At 42.5% G+C, this 20,106-nt stretch overlaps 1 protein-coding gene across 1 annotated transcript in view; it reads left to right on the top strand.

Moving 5' to 3' along the window:
- Window positions 1–996: 996 nt before the first annotated feature.
- espnla (espin like a) overlaps window positions 997–20,106 on the top strand; it is a 68,493-nt gene continuing 49,383 nt past the window's right edge. The window contains exons 1-2 of the mRNA XM_080186358.1: window positions 997–1,290; window positions 7,160–7,350. Coding sequence (XP_080042484.1) covers window positions 997–1,290; window positions 7,160–7,350 — 485 coding nt within the window. The remainder of the gene's footprint in view (window positions 1,291–7,159; window positions 7,351–20,106) is intronic.

Genomic DNA, 20,106 nt, shown 5'->3' with positions numbered 1-20,106 from the left:
CAAGCTCCCCATTGTCACTGCACATGTAATGTTCTCAAAAAAACTTCCACCAAATTAGTCAAGCATGATCTGCCCTTCATGAACCCATGCTGTGTCTTACCAATGGGACAAAGTACTGCTTGATCGATACCCTATTCACCATCTTAAGCATCCACCCCTTCCACCACTGATGCATAGTGGCAGCAGTGTGTACCATCTACAAGATGCTCTGCAGCAACTCACCAAGACTTCTTTGACATTACCTTCCAAACCTGCAACCACTACCATCTGGAAAGACAAAGTCAGCAAATAGTTACGAAAACCACCACCTGGAGTTTCCCCTCCAAGCAACATACCATCCTGAATTGGAAGTATATTGCTGTTCCTTCATGATGGCTGGGTCAAAATCCTGGAACTCCCTCCCTAACAGAACTGTGGGTGTATTACATCAGACATACTGCAATGGTTCAAGACGGCAGCTCACCACCACCATCTCAAGGGCAATTAGATTTGGGCAATAAATGCTAGCTTGGAAGCAACACCCAGATCCCACAAATGAATATATGCAGTTAAAGGGGAAAATCTCTCCCCTCTGAGATCCAGCCACCACGTGCTGCCTGCTTCAAGACTGGCAGATATGAGTAGCAGTCGGTGCTTTGCTGCCTCTTGTCCCCCTGCCATCTGCTATCAGAGCGACACAAGAGTCTGTCACAGGAGAGTGAGGGAAAGGGTTGAACAGAAAGATGATACATAGAGACAGGATCTATTGGCTGCATCTTCGAAAAATGATCAGATAGAAAAATCAGATGATGGGCGATTAACTGTCAGCTGGGTGGCAGGAGTTAGTCCAACATCAGTGTCATTATCTTTATTGCGGGCTGAACATTGTACTGTGTACCTTTAACTTACGTACGTGACTACACCCGATCCGGTAACTGAGCTCTCCTGTGTGTGTCTGCTGACAGAAGCAGCTTCTCAGCTGGGGACAGGACAAATGGTTCAGAGATGCTCACAGCCATGGTTCCTCACCGGTGCCTCCTTGCTGTCAAGGATGGAGACCTGGAAACCTTGAAGAACCTGGATGCCAATGGCACGTTGAATGAGAGCATCGAGGACCACCTGGGAGCCACCCCCGTCCACCACGCAGCCAGGAGCGGCCAGCTGGACTGTCTGAAATTCCTCATCACCGAGGCGAAGCTGCCGGCGAACAAAAGAGCCAAAAACGGAGCGACTCCCACCCACGATGCTGCTGCCACTGGGAACCTGGCGGCGCTGCAGTGGCTGAACCGTGTCGCTGGCTGTGACATTCACGTAGGTAACTGAGGGGGTTAGGGTAACACAGTCAGAAACACAACACTTCGTTACTTATCCTAGGAAGAGACGTTCTCTAGTGTCATAGTCAGTAAATAACAGACAGAAACTGTATGTAACTGGTATGGGAGTACCTATCATATATAGGAACCAGACAGTGTGCATGCAGGATCTGTATCCCATATATATGGAAGGTATTACACTACCGGTATGGGTGATGTACAGGGAGTGTCTATTATATATAGGAAGGAATTAGGCAATATACATATAGAATCTGTACCTTATGTACGGAAGCTGTTGCGTTACTGCTGTGGGAGATATTAGGAGAGTGTATATTACATATAGGAACTAAACATACAGGATCTGTATTCTATATACAGAAGCTGTATGTTATTGTTATGGGAGATATACAGGGAGCGTATATTATGTACTAGAACTAGGCAGTGTGCATACAGGATCTGCATCCTATATACAGAAGCTGTACATTACTGGTATGGGAGATATATAGAGAGTGTATGTTATATATGAAAGTAAAGTCACCATAGTCCCAGATGACCATAGGCTGTGACTGGTGGTGATTTAACCTGAGGATCACCAGGTGACGTGTTCACAAGTAACTTCAGCCAATACACAAATTGAACACATGCTGTTAGCATCACTCTGTATCACTGACCAGCTACCCAGCCAACTAATCTAAACTGGTTGGACATATTAAATCGGAATCAGAGTGGCCGAGGGGCAGACTATGGAAAGGTCCATTGACTGTGGGTGGGATTTTATAATTTTGGGATGAGTGAGGCTGCAAAATTCTGCCCATAGAGCCTGTACCTTACATTCAGAAACTGTTATATTACTGGCATGGGTGATATGGAATGAGTGTATAGTATATGTAGGAACTAGATAGTACACATACAGAATCTGTGCCTTATGGATAGAAGCTATTACATTACTGGTATGGGAGATATACAGGGAGTATATAAGAACTAGGCAGTATCTCACAGGATCTGTATCCTAAATCCAAAAGCTGCATATTATTGCATGGTGGCACAGTGGTTAGCACTGCTGCCTCATAGCGCCAGGGACCCGGATTTGATTCCCGGCTTGGCTCACTGTCTGTACAGAGTCTGCATAATGTCCCTGTATTTCCTCCAGGCGCTTTGGTTTCCTCCCACATTCCAAAGAATGTGTTGGTTATGTGAATTGGCCATGCTAAATTCTCCCTCATATACCCGAACAGGAGCCGGAGTGTGGCAACTGGAGGATTTTCATAGTAACTTCATTGCAATGTTAATGTAAGCCTATTTTTCACACTAATAAATAAACTTCAAAACTTTTACTGGCATATACAGGGACTGTATGTTATATATAGGAGCTAGGCAATATGCATATGCCATCTGCACCCTATATACAGAAGTTGTACATTATTGGTATAGGAGATATATAGGTAGTGTATAGTGCGTATAGGAGTAAGGCAGTACACATACAATATCTGTACCCTATAACCCTGTATCTTATTGGTATGGAAGAAATAAAGGGAGTTTATTTTAGACAACAGTTACAACAAAAGTTGCATAGGATTATGTCCAAGCTATCACATTAAGACATGGATTGGGCCTTTGGATTTTAATAGAAATGTAATAGAAATCAAAGGAGGAAGCTGAGAAATAAGAAATAATAATAATAAATGTGATGTCTGGATGGGAGTTATGCTGCAAGGTGTCCTGAACAAAGAAATAGGGAACAAATAGAGAGAGATAGAGGCAAATCCAGCTTTATGGAAGGGCTTGCTTCCACTTGAAGTTCTTTGTCAGGGTTTAATCAGCCTTACCAACAGGGAACCTCACTGGTGCTTTTGGATATTAGCAAAGATTTTGCCACAGTGACTTATTCAGAAATTTAGAGAGCCAGGCATAAATGGAGTGCTTATGAATTACAACCAGGAATGGCTTAGGAAGAGAAGACTGGTTGGATGTTCAGTTCAATGGATATAGAAGGAGGTAACTCTGACAGCTTTGGGGATGGAGAGTATTAGTGATCAGTAGTAATCACAGCTTCTTCTAAGGTGCATCAATTACTCGGAACAGGAAAGAGAAGCCAAACTAATCTGATGGTTATCAAACTGGAAGGGACTGCAAACGATTGGGAATAAATTCAGGCAGACCTGTACACATTCGGGAGCTGGGCTGACCAATGACAATTTGTTTTGAATGAGTGCAAAACCATGAGATTGGAAAAAGATAACAGAGTGATTATATAAATTAGGATATAGGTCAGAGGTGAGGATTTGGAGGTTCTAGTGGGGGTAAATCTTTGAAACAGCTGGATATTTTTAGGTGGTTTGTACCGGACACTGCTCCAGCCTCACATGGAAGTTAGCACAGCTGCCTCACAGTGCCAAGGACCCAGGTTCGGATTCCCAGCTTGGTCACATTCTATGCAGAACCTGCATGTTCTCCTTGTGTCTGTGTGGGTTTCCTGCAGGTGCTCCAGTTTCCTCCCACAGTCCAAAAGACATGCTGGTTAAGTGCATTGGCTATGCTAAATTCTCCTTCAGCGTACCCGAACAGGTGCCGGACTGTGGCGACTAGGGGATTTCCACTGTAGTGTCATTGCAGTGTTAATGTAAGCCTACTTGTGGCACTAACAAATAAATAAATGTAAAATTGCATCTAGTTCTGATCACCATGTTATGAGGAATCACCATAGCACTGGGAAAGGTGCAGTGAAGGATAATTGCCCTGGATTAGGTATCGAGTTATAAGGAATGTATAAATTGCTGGGAATATTTACATCAAAAAGGCCCAGTGCTGATTTGAGTACTAAACAAGATTTTAAGAAGTTGCAGAGAAGATTAAGTATTGTTTCCTTAGGGTCACTGGGATTACAGTGAAGGGCAGATCATGTTTGACTAATTTGGTTGCATTGTGGTAATGTCATTGGATTAGTAATGCAGAAAATGCTCGACAGACTGGAGGGGCTGATTGTGGACAAGTCCCCAGGACCGGATGGAATGCATCCGAGGGTTCTGAAAGAAATGGCGGAGGTGATAGTGGATGCCTTGGTGGTTATTTTCCAGACGTCGCTGGATTCCGGGGAAGTGCTGGAAGATTAGAAAACAGCTAATGTTACGCCGTTGTTTAAGAAGGGTGCCAGGCAAAAGGCGGGGAATTATAGGCCGGTTAGTTTAACGTCTGTGGTAGGTAAAATGTTAGAATCCGTCATTAAGGAGGAAATTGCGAGGCATCTTGAAGGGAATTGCTTGATAGGGCAGACGCAACACGGTTTCATTAAAGGGAAGTCGTGTCTGACAAATTTACTGGAGTTCTATGAGGATGTGTCTAGGGCAGTGGATAGAGGAGAGCCGGTGGATGTGGTCTTTCTGGATTTTCAGAAGGCGTTTGACAAGGTACCTCACAAGAGGTTATTGCAGAAGGTCAGGGGACATGGAGTTGGGGGTAGGGTGTTAGCGTGGATAGAGGATTGGTTGTCAAATAGGAGACAGAGAGTGGGGGTCAATGGGTGCTATTCGGATTGGCGGTTGATGACTAGTGGGGTGCCCCAGGGGTCGGTGCTGGGGCCTCAGCTATTTACCATTTATATAGATGATCTGGAGGAGGGAACCGAGTGTAGGGTGTCGAAATTTGCTGATGACACCAAGATTGGGGGAAAGGCAAATGGTGCGGAGGGTGTGGAGAGTCTGCAGAAGGATCTAGATAGGCTGGGCGAATGGGCCAGGAAATGGCAAATGGAATTTAATGTTGGCAAGTGTGAGGTGGTCCACTTTGGTAGGAATAATGGTAGGAAGGACTATTACTTACGTGGCGAAAAACTGCAGCAGGCGATGGTGCAGAGGGACCTCGGGGTCCTTGTGCATGAGTTGCAAAAACCCAGCTTGCAGGTGCAGCAGGTGGTCAGGAAGGCAAATGGGATGCTGGCCTTCATAGCGAGGGGGATTGAATATAAAAGTAGGGAGGTCTTGCTGTAGCTGTATAGGGCATTGGTGAGGCCGCAGCTGGAGTACTGTGTGCAGTTTTGGGCACCGCACCTGCGCAAGGATATTTTGGCCTTGGAGGGAGTGCAGAGGAGGTTTACTAGGCTGATACCGGAGTTGAGGGGGTTGAGCTATGAGGAGAGGCTGAATAAACTAGGCTTGTACTCGTTAGAGTTTAGAAGAATGAGGGGAGATCTCATTGAGACATATAAGATGATGAATGGGATGGATAGGATAGAGGTGGAGAGACTCTTCCCGCTCAAAAAAGACAGTAGGACTAGGGGGCACAGCCTCAAGATAAAGGGGAGGCGGTTTAGAACGGAGTTGAGGAGGAACTTCTTCACTCAAAGGGTGGTGAATCTCTGGAATTCTCTGCCCGTTGAAGTGGTGGAGGCTGCCTCGCTAAATATTTTTAAGAAGCTGGTTGATGGGTTTTTGATAAGAGAGGGGATTAAGGGTTATGGGGGGAGGGCGGGAAAGTGGAACTGAGCCACGACAGATCAGCCATGATCTTATTGAATGGCGGGGCAGGCTCGAAGGGCTAGATGGCCTACTCCTGCTCCTATTTCTTATGTTCTTATGTTCTTATGTTCTAAACCCAGGCCAATGCTGTGAAGAACAAAAATATTTCAGAATTCCAAAGGAATCATATTGGACTCAAAACCATAACTGTCTCTCCACAGAGAATGCCAGATCTGCTGAGTATTTCCAGTATTTGCTGTTTAACTCAGACTTCTGACATCTGCAGTATTTTGTTTTTATTTTAATGCTCTGGAACATGGGTTCAAATCACACCATGGCAGCTGATGGAATTTAAATTCAATTAATAAATCTGAAAGTTATTCTCAGTAATGGTGAACACAAAACTATAACTGATTATTATAAAAACCTATCTGGTTCGCCAATGTCCTTTAGGGAAGGAAATCTGCCATCCTTACCTGGTTGGCCTACATGTGACTCCAGACCAACACTAATGTGGCTAATTCTTAGTTGTCCTCTGAAATGGCCAGGTAAATCATTCAATTCGGGGACAATTAGGCATAGGCAACAAATGCTGGTCCAGCTAACGATGCCCACATCCCTTGAAAGGATAAAGATGAAAAAGTACTTTACTTGACTGGACTGGGTGCATCTACCCTCCAGCAGCTCAACACCATCTTCTCAAAGGCAACCATACTGGCAATGATATATGTCACAATGATTTAAAAAATAGTCAAAGAATATCCAGCAAAGGGATGCAGCCTTAAACTTAGACAAATGTATGAGCATTGATGAGATTGTTGAGAGCCACAAGCTGTTTAGGGAGAGGAAAAGCCAGGATGGCAGTAGATTCAGAAAGAATCCACTTTTGGGGGAATTAAAACAGTTCAACAGTTTTCAGCTTGTGTGATTGGTAAGACATGTAAAATGAAGAGCTGTAATCTGCCTGACATATTAGCAATCTGATAGTGGAAATGGTAACTTTTTGCAGGAGCCAGGGTAATGAGGAGAGAAATGTCTTGTGTAATGTTTCTTTGAGTGCTAATGGTGCTGGTACTGGAACACTCAGCCCTCAGTCTCTTTGTGTGAATGGCTGTTTGGGTGGCAGTGAACATTCAGAGAGTGCAGCAAATCCTGATGACCCAAGAAACCTGAGATTAGCTCAGGTTCAACATAAGAAAAGTAATTAAAATAATTATTGCCAAGTGAATGCTCAATTAGGAACAATCTTATGCTGTAGTTCACCAAGTACAAAGAGCTGGATTGAAAATGAATGTATTTTCCACAATAGCCTGAGAGTCAGCAGATACAGGATATTTCTATATGCATGTAGAGCTGGTGACCTGAACTGCTGGATCATTTTTGTGAAAGATACTGATCAAAGTATTTCTTCTTCAGGACTGCGATGACTATGGTGCAACTGTTCTACATCTGGCAGCTCGGTTTGGTCGATCGGACACTGTACAGTGGTTGCTGCAAGAGGGATGTGATCCCAGGATGGAGACAGACAATGGGGCGGTACCAGCACACTATGCAGCGGCAAAGGGAGACTTGACATGTTTGAAACTCCTCATTAACCACACCCCGAGGTAAGAGGGGCATTTGTTCAGGCCTTGCTTCTGGCAGTTTTTAAAAGGTGAACAAGTACAGGTACATTCCGCACTCTGGCCTGATTCAGCTCACCTCATTTTGCCCCTGACTTTGAAATGGGAGATATGAAAACTCCTATACTTGTTTTCTGCCCAGTGATTCATTTTAAACTGAGGGTTTGTCTACCTCATGGCACTATCTCAAAGGGAAACAGGGGATTGATTCTCCCACATATACTGATCAAAAATATATCACTAAATCAATATTAATGTGTTTGTATTTGCGCAGATTATATTCATTACTATAATGCTATTTGTAGGAGCTTGCTACATATTGTAATATATTGGCCTATATTACAACTACAACTATATTTCAGATATATTTCATTGGCTGTAAAGTACTCTGGGACATCCTGATATTGCAAAAGATGCTATATAGATGTATGTTTGTCCCTTAAAAAGGAGTATGTTGGGAGGATGTGCTCATGTTATACTTTGGGGATTTTGTTTTATTTATTTGGAACACAATTACTTTGTTAAGGAAATGAGAAGAGTGCTTTGTTTGAAAGACTGAGCTGTGATAGCTGCTAGACATCTGTTGAATGGCTCCCATGCCAGAAGTCTTTGTCAAGCTACTCACCAGCTGTGTGGATGCCTAATGATGCGTAGGACAGCCATGGCCATTCGTTAGATCTGATGGCCCACTCTCGGGTGCTGTCTGTTCAGAGATCAATCATTACTTCATTTCTAATGCAGACTTTTCCCTTTCAGCCACTTAGTAATGTGCTTCAGCTCCATTTCATCGCTTCCTTGAACATTGCCACTCTGAGCAGTTCAATTCAAAATCCTCTCACAGATACAGAAATATTGTGCTTTTCCATGAATACTTTATAGCTCCCCTTCAAACTACCTCAGCTGAATGAAATGTCACTGAGGTCTCTGAGTTTTCCTGAGGCTTGCATTGACTTTTCTCAGGGCCACTGCTGTGTACCTTTCTCTCATGAATCCTGAGGTTTAGACCCTGGATCTGTTCCTGTCATGTTTCCTGAGGGAGGGGTTGATAGAGCCTCCAATAGGCATCAGGCCCCTATAATGCCAATTAATTATCAAACTAATTAACAGAAGCAAGCAGCCTCATTTATTATTTGATACAAATGCCTGGGATGGCCAAAATATGGAGGCTGATGAATGTAGCATCGCTGGAACCTGCCTGCTAATTGAGCACAAGCTTTGTCAGTATTGTGTCGGTTTTATGCCCATACAATGCATACCAGTTCCTATCCCAGTGTGTGTGAGTAAGCTAATGATCAAAGAGGAGCATTATGGCTGAAATTCATCCTGTCTTAGCACAATGCCTATACATATATGGTTCATTAGAATGCCGTTGACCTGATTGGTGCTATTTCCATCCTGCACCCCATCACTCCCCTCCCCCTCCAACTACTCCCATAACTTAAAGCTTACTTCCCCACTCTTTTCCCCCAATTCTTTTAAGCCTCCATGATGGTCAGGAGAGGGATTCCCAGGATTTTCCAATTTAATGAGATCCACTTGGAAACCAACTCCCATCTCTGTTTGCTTGTATTTCATGCCAGCCTTTAAATAATAACTGGTCCATTCCAATCTCATATTGTGCTTCAATATCTGGTCTTCCCCATGCTTTTTATCTCAACATGGGTTCACATGCACTTTGATAAGTCTATAGAAAAGATTCATAGAATAGCACAAAAGGTGGCCATTTAGCCCATTGTATTAGTGCCAGCTCTTTGAATATATTTTTCAATAATTCTTAATCCCCTGTTCTTTCTCCATAATCCTGTAGTTTTTTCCTAGGACTTATTCAATTCCCTTTTGATAAGATGACCATTCTTCCGGGCAGCACTTTCCTGATCCCAAACACTCTCAGTGCAAAACGATATTTCATCTCCTCTGAATCTGTTGCCAATTTTCTTAGATCTGAGTCCTCTGGTTACTGGGCCTCCTGCCTCTGCAAACAGCTTTGCCCCATCTCTCATCTACTCTATCCTAAGCCTTCATCATTTTGAACACCTCAATGAAATCTCCCTTTAGCCACCTCCTCCCTAAGGACAACAATCGCAGCTTCTCTAGTCTCTCCAATTCACTGAAGTTCCTCAGCCCTGGTACCATTCTAGTAAAACTGCTATGTACCCTGTCCAAGGCCCGTTTAAATATATAAACCTCTTTAATTTTGATTAAAAAGAAAATCTTGCATTTAAATAGCGCCTATTATGACCCCAGGACATCCCAATATGCTTTACAACCAGTGAAGCGTAGTCATCATTGTAATGCATGAAGCTGTATTAAACTGTAAATACCTTACACATTATCCAGCAGGTGACCCTCTTGCTGCATATTAAAGATCACTCCCATACAGTTGCCTCTAAAAGGATTTTAGCCCAAGATCACTGACAATATGGACTGAGACATTGAGAGCAGCGTGACAGACATTTCTGGTCTGTGGGAAATCAGACACTTTACAGTGAACGACAACTTGGAAATCAACCTCCATGTCTCACCCTTACCCTGATAAACTCTGTTCAGTTACATGGTGAGTGATCGTTACCCCACTGAATAGACAGGAACTTTGCACGGTTACTCTTCAAAAAACCCGAATACTGCTGAAGAAGGAGCTACACTGGATGAGTTCTCTCTTTGCTAATGTTAACCATTGAACATGTCAATATTTATTCAAAATGGTGACATGTTTTGTGTCGAAACAACTTTTCAAATACTGTCATGGTGCCAAGATCTGTCACCTCCCTGTATATCACAAGTATGAATGTGCTGGTCGACTAAAAACTGGAGTGTGGAGGGCAAATCATGTAAAGAAACCTTCAGGAATACATTTAATTACAATTGGAAACACAAAGATAAATTTCCCATACATATTTCTGGAGCATGATCAGATAAAAATTGATGCTGGACATTAGAGGGGATATTAGAAAGGTAGTCAATGGTTTGGTTTGAAAAAAACTTACTTAAGGAGGAGGGGAGAGAGGTTTACAGAATGGGGCAGGTAGCGGCCTACCCAGGATCACACAGGCCTTTCCTTTCTCAGTTAACATGATACAATGCACTTTTGCTGGGCTGAGTTCCCAGTGCAGTTAAAGTAACTTAAGGAGCTCAGCATGTGGGCTGGCACAACACAGGGCTAGGCATTTGGGGAATATGAGACAATGCTATCAAGTCAATTAACTCTTAAGCAGCTGCCGCAGTCCAACTTATTAGAAAATGAAATGCTCCAGTAATTCTAGGTTTGGCCCTTTATTTTCCTGTTCATTTTTAAACATTTAGTTTTAAACCTTACCAAGTGTTTGCACTTATAATATTATCATTACTCCTCCCCCCCCCACTCCACCCCCCCATCGCCCCCCCACCCCCCACCCCGACCTTGATGTCCCAGGATATCCTTGTTTGAGTGCTGTGGCAGAACAGTGCCTACCTTCATCAAACTGTGACCGATGTCTGTGTGTTGGCACCCAGTGGGTTGTCAATCCTCCCTGGGGGACAATGCAAGTCATCCTATTCTTTATGTAAATATATATGTGCTTTCAGAAACCACACATTGTAACTTGAGTTGCTTGCATCAGTTTGCGTTTAACATGGCAGTTGCATTGTACATATTAATCTGTGTTCCACATGACTGTTCGTTTTTATTTTTTCATGGGATGTGGACGTCACTGCCCATCTCTAATTGTCCTTGAGAAGGTGGTGATGAGCTGCCTTCTTGAACTGCTGCAGTCCATGTGTTGTAGGTACACCCATAGTGCTGTTAGGGAGGGAGTCCCAGGATTTTGACCCAGTGACAATGAATGAATTGTGATATATTTACAAATGTTATTTGGAGATGGTGTTGTTCTCATGTGTCTACCTCCCATGTCCTTCTAGGTGGTAGAGGTCACAGATTTGGGAGGTGTTGTTGATGTTCGTGCAGTGCACTCTGTTTATGGTACATCCCATAGCTGAGGTGTGCTGATGGTGGAGGGAGTAAATATTTAAGATGTTGCACAGAACAATGAGTGTCATACACAAAAGCTTGTGGAAACTATTTTTCAACAATGAATGAACATGAGTTCCTGAGCCTTCTTTGTAACTGAGAAATGATGTGGAATGTTGTGGAGGATGTATATGTGACTGACACAGCCTGGCACTGCTAGAAGTAATTCCAAGCAAGGAGGTTAATGCAGATGAGTTTCATCCTTGGCAAATTAAGCAGTGCAGAAACCATATCAGGTTGGGGATGGCTCAGAAAGGGCAGAACTGCAAATGGCAATTAATCATCCATTACATTGGACAGCATAAGTAATTGCACAACAGTATCACTATTCCCTTCCTGTGCAGGAATTAAGATTATCTCTGTGCAGCAGTGTCATTCACTGTCAGTATCTCACTTAGGAATGCCATTCCATGGATGGACCCTCCATCTGTGATTTCCACCCACACGATGAACTCTGATTTCAGTTACACCTCTACAGACAGTTGCCAGACAACTGGCCACATTCCTTACATTTAAAGGGGAAAAAAAACAAATTGCTTAATTTTTGACAAGATTAAATAAAAAACTGGTATTTTATCACATCTTACATAATCTCAAGTGTATTTCAAATGTTTTATGGTGCCAAGAAATGTAGTCACTATAGTAATGTAGGTAACAAGACAGCTATTTTTTGCATAGCAAGTTCTCATAAATAGCAGTGTAATAAAAAATGACCAGACAATTTGTTTTAGTGACATTAGTTAAGAAAGAAACATTGGTCAAAGCCCTCTGGAGAACACTTTGCCCTTTTTGAAATACTGGAATAGAATATTTCACATCCACCTGCAAGGGCAGATGGAGCCTCGGTTTAATATCGCATGTAAGAGATAGGGGTTGGGATTTTATGGCCTCGCTCATCCCAAAACCATAAAATCCCACCCAAGGTCAACGGACCTTCCCAGGTCCTCCCCTCGCCTGCTACAGTTCCTGTGGCAGGTGGGGTGGTAAAATTCCGGCCAACATTTCTGTCAACTCAGAGTTAAGTAGCTGGTGTCCAAGATACAGATGCTGCGCTGCGTCAGGAACGGGGCAAGTTACCTGGTTAGACGCCTTAGGCTGGTACTTCATATTTGGTGTGTGTATCCCAGGGATAGGAGGGTTTGATGACAGGTACGAGGACCCAGAAGATAGAAGTGGAAAAGCCTCCACCCCTGCATTTGTCCAACGGATTCAAAGTTCGTGCAGCTTCTGTGAACAAGAGCAGGGGCTGCAAGGAGCATAAGAAAACTGACCACAGTGGGGTGAGTGAAAAAGACTGTAGTTGTAGAGGGATGGTTTAGTTAGGGGGATAGATACTATCTTCTGCAGCCAATACCATGAATCCTGAAGACCCATATTGCCTGCTTGGTACCAGGGTTAAGGACATCTCCTGCCAAGCCGGAGGGGAACTTGGAGTGAGAGGGAAAGCATTCAGTTGTTGAGGTCAATGTGGGTATCAATGACATAGGTAGGACTAAGCCACAACGTTTCACTAAGAGAAAATGAGCAACTGGGAACTAAACTATAAAGCAGAACAAAAAGGTAACGATCTCTGGATTACTATCTGAGCAAATTGGCATAGGTTAAAAAAGATTAGAGAGTTGAATGTGTGGCTCAGGGATTGGTGTGGGAAATATGGGATTTAATCCATGGGGCACTGACATCAGCATTGGAGAAAGAGGGAGCTGTACTGGTGAAACCGGTTTCACCCTGTGTGCGCTGGGATTTGTGTCCCAGTAAGTTATCACTAGAACTGTGGAGAGGCTTTAATATAAATAGTGCAGGGAAGTGGCGGGATGTTGGGAAACTGTTGGGAAGGGAGGAGAATGTGAGGGGAGATTTGGGAAATTTAAGGAGAAAGGACAAGGCTATACTGAAGAAAAACAACACAGGTAATGATGACTAGAGTGTGGCAGGAAGTACAGAGATTACAAGCATAAGAGTGGAGCAGCAAATAGAGTGTGAATCAAGAAATAAGGGGGACTTGTAAAAATAAGGTATTGGAATAATCATGGCAGATTCTAGTTTAGATTATAGATTATAGAGATATAGATAGATCTAATACAGATGTAGACAAATCAAATTTCCAAAGGCAGCCTGGAGGATGAGTCCATTGAGTGTATTCAGGAAGTTTCTTAGAATAATGTGTTCTCAAACCAGCCAAGGAACAGACTATTTAGAATCATAGAGTCATAGAGGTTTACAGTATGGAAACAGGCCCTTTGATCCAACTTGTCCATGCTGCCCTTTTTTTTTAAACCCCTAAACTAGTCCCAATTGCCCGCATTTGGCCCATATCGCTCTATGTCTATCGTACCCATGTAACTATCTAAAGGCTTTTTAAAACATAAAATTGTACCCGCCTCCATTACTATCTCTGGCAGCTTGTTCCAGACACTCACCACCCTTTGTGTGAAAAATTGCCCTTCTGGACACTTATGTGTCTCCCCCCTCTTACCTTAAACCTATGCTCTCTAGTTTTAGACTCCTCTACCTTTGGGAAAAGATATTGACTATCTACTTGTCTATGCCCCTCATTATTTTATAGACCTCTATAAGGTCACCCCTCAGCCTCCTACGCTCCAGCGAAAGAAGTCCCAGTCTATTCAGCCTCTCCTCATAACTCTCCTTATTTCAGTCCTGATTATGTGTAATAAGACAGGATTAAGCAATAACGTCATAACTAAGGATCCTCTTGTTATGAATAATCTTAGCAAGATAGAATTTCACATTCAGTTTGAAGGTGAGAAATGTGGGTCTGAAACTAGAGTCTTAAACTTAAAGGCAATTGAAAGGGTCTGAAGAAAAAGTTGGCGAATGTGAAATAGGAAAAATAGGTTAAAAATAACAAGGTAGAGAGCAATGGCAGACGTTTAAGGAGATATTTCATATCTCTCAACTGATATGTATTCTACTGAGAAAGAAATACTCTACAAGTAAGGTGGGCCATCCATGGCTAATTAAGGAAGTGAAGGATGATGGCAAATTGAAATAAAAGATGTGCAATATTGCAAAGATTAATAGTAACCCAGAAAATAGGGAACATGTAAGAAATCAGAAAAGGATGACTAAAAAACACTAGCAAGAAACATAAAAACAGACAGCAAGAATTTCTACATGTATATGAAAAGAGAGACTAGGTAAAGTAAACATTGGTTTCTTAGAGGTTGAGACAGTGGGAATTAGTAATGGGGAATAAAGGAAATGGCAGAGATTATAAACAAGACCTAATGGCCTGCATCCTGGAGTCTTAAAGGAAGTTGCTTCAGAGATGGTGGATGCATTGGTTGTAACCTTCTAAAGTTCCCTAGATTCTGGAAAGATTCCAGAGGATTGGAAAACTGCAAACATTAACACCACTATTCAAGAAAGGAGGGAAACAGAAGCAGGAAATTATAGGCCAGTTAACCTAATATCTGTCAATGGTAAAGTGATGATGATACAAATATATACGTGTAGGAAAGCAAGTAGTGAGGTGGATGCAATGAGTCTGCAAAGGTATGTAGATATGTTAAGTGTTTTGTTTTGCTAACTAATGAATTAAGTCAACAAACTGTGAGATAAATTAAAAATACTGTTCCTTAAAGGAATACTACATCAAAGAAAACAGAGTCTAGACAGGTTAAGAGAGTGTGCAAAAAATTGACATCAGGAGTATAATTTGGGGATATGGGAAGTTGTCCAGTTTGACAGGAAGAATAGAAAAGCAAAATAATATTAAAGTGGAGAGAAACTGCAGAATGTTATAGTTCAGAGGGATCTGGATGTCTTTGTACAAGAATCACAAAAAGTCTGTATCCATATACAGTAAGTAATTAGGAAAGCAAATGGAATCTTGGCCTTTGTTACAAAGGAGATGGAGTACAAAAGTGGGGAAATCTTGTTACAACTTCACAGGTCATTGGTGAAACCAGACCTGGAGTATTGTGTACAGTTCTGATCTTCTAGCTTGAGGAATAGACTTGCACTGGAACCTGTTCAGAGAAGGTTCAATAGGTTGATTTCTGGACTGAAGAGTTTGGCTTATTAGAAAGGGTTGAACATGTTGGGCAGATACTCATTGGTGTTTAGGAGAATGAGAGATGATTTCATTGAAACATATAAGATTTTGAGCGGACTTGAAATGGTAAATGCTGAGAGGATATTTCCACCACTTTGAGGAAATTAGAATCAGGGCATGTCTTCTTTTGGAGTGTTATTATTTTTGGAATTCTCAGAGAGCAGTGGTGGCTGGGTCATTGAATATGTTCAAGGCTGAGTTAAGTTGATCTACAAGAGAGTGAAGGGTTATGAAGGGGAGCCAGGAAAGTGGAATTAAGGCCACAATCAAATCAACCATGATCTTATTGAATGAACAGTTGATCCAGTGGTCAAAATGGCTGACTCTTACTCCTATTTTCTGTAAAGGCAGCTCAGCAATCCACTGGGAGTATCAGGTAGATTATGAACTCAAGTCTCTGATTGGGACTGGAACATGCAATGCCTTCTGAGGCAAAGACAAGAGTTCAACATGGAGCAAAGGCCCTGCATGGATAAGCATTGCTTTCTTAAATAACTGAGCTGAGGAAAAGGAGAGGGAACAGCATTTGATCCCAAGATATTCAAACAGACTGTGTATAAAGGTGAAAAATAAGGTGGAGCTTATTGCTGTAGATGAGGGGTCATTGCTTTAGGCAAGAGACGATTGACAAGTGACCTGATGGAGGTCTTCAGGGTTCTGAAAGAATTTGTAGGAGTTAACGCAGAAAAGATGTATCATTTGCAGGTGAGACCAAAACTAAGGGTCAGAATATAAGATATTCACTAATTGAACCAGTATGGAATTCAAGAATTTGTTTGTCAGAGAATAGTTAGAATGTGGAACTTGCTGCCTTGGGAATGGCTGAGGTGAACAGAGACACATTTAAAGGAAAACAAGGTAAACACATTAAGGATAAAAAGAAATAGAAGGATATGCTGATGGGATTAGATGAAGAGGTATGGAATGGTGGCTTATGTGCTGCAAAAAAGGTAACATTTTATGTGACAAATCTGGTGAGGGCAACAGGGAAGAGAGAGGTGAGCTACAGGTACAAGAAAGACTGTTTAGATATCAATCTAGACATAACTCCTTTACATAGTTAGAGGTCAAAGGGAATTATGTTGAATGATAAGAGAGTTAAGAGTTGGAATAGGGCCCTTGTGAGAAGATTGGGCTGTAGCTATGAGGTATCGTTGGTGTGTTCAGAGATTGAGACATTTCTGGCTGGGCCTAGGTAAGATGATCTCTCGGAGAAGATGTAACAGAAGACCCCAGAAGAAAGGCACTGAAAGACCCTAAAAGAAGGGCAACAATGAAAGACCCCAGAAGGAAGGCAATGAAAGACAATAAATGAAAAGCTAGGAGAGAATTGCAAAATGGAAATAAGTCAACACCTCATCAGAGACAGACCTGACCAACATTGAAGCCAAAAAGGATTTGCCTGAAGTTAAGACAAGTAGAAATGAATTTATGAAATGTATATGACCAGTAAGAACATGATAGATTTCCATACATTTTGGTAGGAAGAATGAAAGACCACACATTGCTTGGAAAGTAAGTGTCTTTGAGTAACAGAGTGATCTACTAATACAGATACGCTAATCATGGACATTAGCGAGGGGTGGGGGGGAGGTAACGAGATTGCAAAATGAGAAAACTAAGCTCTGGGATTCAGGGATAGAAGTGTAAAATAGAAAGGTATAGAATCTTGGTTAGATCATGTCTGAATCATACTTCTGCTCTCTGTATTATAAAAAAGATTTATAAAGATAATCCCAGGATTGAGAGGAGGTTAACCAGGCTGAGGCTGTTTTCTCTGGTAGAAGTCTTTTAAAGATTTTGTGAAAGGGTTTGATAGGGTAGACATGGAGAACATCTTGTGCGGAGAGATCAAACCTTGGGCCAATAATGTAAGATGATTAATATATCCAATATGGAATTCATGAGACTGGTGAAAATGTGGAACTCACTACCCCAACAAATTGAAATTAGTGTGTAGATTCATTTATGGGGAAGGTAGGTAAATACATGAAGGTAGTAAAAGGAATTCAAAATCATATTGATGGCAGGAGGCTCAAATGGAACATAGACCATGGTTTATTTTTATACCATAGATTCCATATAAAAAGCTAAACCACAGTTTGGGTCGCACTTTCAATGGTATTTACTGCCACCTGGTGGCACCATCAATGTTTGCAGGTAGGTAGAAGTAGGTCTACATTCACACTGCAATGAAGTTACTGTGAAAATCCTCTGGTTGCCACACTCTGGCACATGTTTGGGCATACGAAGGCAGAATTTAGCATGGCCAATTCATCTAACCTGCGCTTCTTTGGACTGTGGAAGGAAACTGGAGCACCCGGAAGAAACCCATGCAGACACGGGGGAACGCACAATCTCCATACAGACTGTGACCCAAGCTGGGAATCAAACTTGGGCCTCTGGTGTTGTGAGGCAGCAGTGCTAATCACTGTACCACCTATTGTATTTTCTATTTTCCCACATATTACCATATCTCCAGGTGGGTGGAAAAAAGTTTCTCAGGTCAGTCGTGAAGGCATCATTGCATTGGCCTTGATTCCAACTTCCACCTCTTTCATGTCAGTCTAATAAGGAACCAGTTTGAATTATGTAAAAACTACTATTAAGATATTGGTACTGAAGCAAATACTGCTGGAAAAACTCCACAGAGCAGGCAGCTTCTGTGTTGAGAGAATCAAAGGGAACAATTCTGGTCGATAACCTTTCATCAGAGCTGGAAAATGTTTGAAAGTTAACAGTTTCTAAATAAGTGCAGAGGCAGGGGATGAGGATGGGCGACTATAAAAAGGTATGTGATAGGGTGGAAGATAGGAGAAATTAAAAGACAAAAGGCAGAAGGAGATGGTAATGGGACAGAAACAAGTACAGAAACAAAAGATGGTCTCGAAAAGGAGGAAGTTTGAATAGCAGAAGCATTTCTATAATCTGCTGTACAGGAAAATGGGAGCAGATGTTATACTTATCCTTTCATGGGATGTGGGCATCATTGACTAGGTAAACATTTATCGCTTATCACTATCTGACCAGTCCATGTGGTGTAGGCAAGCCCATAGTGCAAATTGTTGAGGCCTGAGGGCTGCAAAATGCCTAACTGTAAGGTGATGTCTGTTCCTCAAGCTTCCATTGAGCCAAGTTGGAAAACAGGAGGTGAAAGATAGAGAAGCCACAGTGGGAAGGGAAACTAAGTGACCAATAGTTGGGGTCCCCCTTGTGGGCCAAATAAAAACGTGATCATTCCACCCGCTTATGGTCTTGCAATCGTCAAAGGCCTCAGCCTCACTCCCTTCTGCCAACTTGATGAACTTTGAGTGCAATATGACTTTCTTCCATTGCCTTTGCCCCCAAATCCACTTGTTTGATCAGGAATCCTCCCTCTGCACAATGGAGCTATTCACCTTCTGAATTCTCCTTCAATCTAGACTCCTCCCTTAGGCCTCTGGGCTGGGCATGCATCTTTTTAAGATATCTGGAATATTCATTATTCCACTCTTCTCTCCTTGCCTTCAGAGTAGTTATTCTTGGTCACCATGCTTCCCTTCCTTGACTCCTCTGCATCAGTTTCCAGTATTAAGCTATTGACCAGTAATCAGTTCCTCATTGGCCGAGTTCTATTCCTCTGTTAGGGTGGCACAGTGGTTAGCATTTCTGCCCCATAGCGCCAGGGACCCGAGTTCAATTCCAGCCTCGGATCACTGTCTGTGGGGTTGGACACTGTGTCCGTGTAGGTTTCCTTCGGGTGCTCCAGTTCCCTCCCACAGTCCAAAGATGCGTGGTTTAGGTTGAACGGCTTTGTTAAATTGACCCTAGTGTCAGCGGGATTAGCAGGGTAAATGTGTGGTGTTACGGCAATAGGGCCTGGGTGGGATTGTGGTTGGTAAAGACTTGATGGGCCAAATGGCCTCCTTCTGCACTGTTGAGGCTCTATGATTCTAATTAAGTTTATAACTATAGGGTGGGATTTTCCAGAAATTCCTGCCCAAGCTCAATGACCTTTAAATGATCTGCCAAATTTACTGTCCCGTCTGCTATAATCCTTGAAATTTTCAGCCATAGTTTCAGACCCACTCTTCTCCCTCTCAAACTGAACATAAAATTTAATCACATTATGGTCGCTGCTACCCAGGGATGCAAGTCCCAGGAGATTATTTATCCTCATCTCATTGCACAAGATCAGGTCTAGTATAGCCTACTGTCAGGTTGGCTCCAGAATGTGCTGTTACTCTTGTGCTAATGATACAGTGGCACAGTGGTTAGCATTGCTGCCTCACAGTGCCAGGGACCCGGGTTAAATTCCAGCCTCAGGTGACTGTGTGGAATTTGCACGTTCTCCCTAATGTTTGTGTGGGTTTCCTCCCCCAGTCCAAAGATGTGCAGGTTAGATGGATTGGTCATGCTAAATTGTCCCTTGGTGTCAGGGGGATTAGTAGGGTAAATATGTAGGGTAATGGGATCAGAGCCTGGGTGGGATTGTTGCTGGTGCAGACTCAATAGGCTGAATGGCTTCCTTCTGCACGATAGGGATTCTATGATTTTAGCTCACAAAGCTACACCACCTTTTCCACCCTTCCTAAATATCCTGTATCCCTCAAATTCAGGTCGCAATCCATGTCCTCCTGCAGTCATATCTCCGTAATGACTATCAAATTGTACTTATTTA

This window comes from Carcharhinus amblyrhynchos, chromosome 3, assembly GCF_965287045.1.
Source record: "Carcharhinus amblyrhynchos chromosome 3, sCarAmb.v2.hapA, whole genome shotgun sequence".
NCBI lineage: Eukaryota > Metazoa > Chordata > Chondrichthyes > Carcharhiniformes > Carcharhinidae > Carcharhinus > Carcharhinus amblyrhynchos.
Note: the sequence above shows the minus strand (reverse complement) of the source record. Positions and strands in the feature narration are given on the sequence as shown.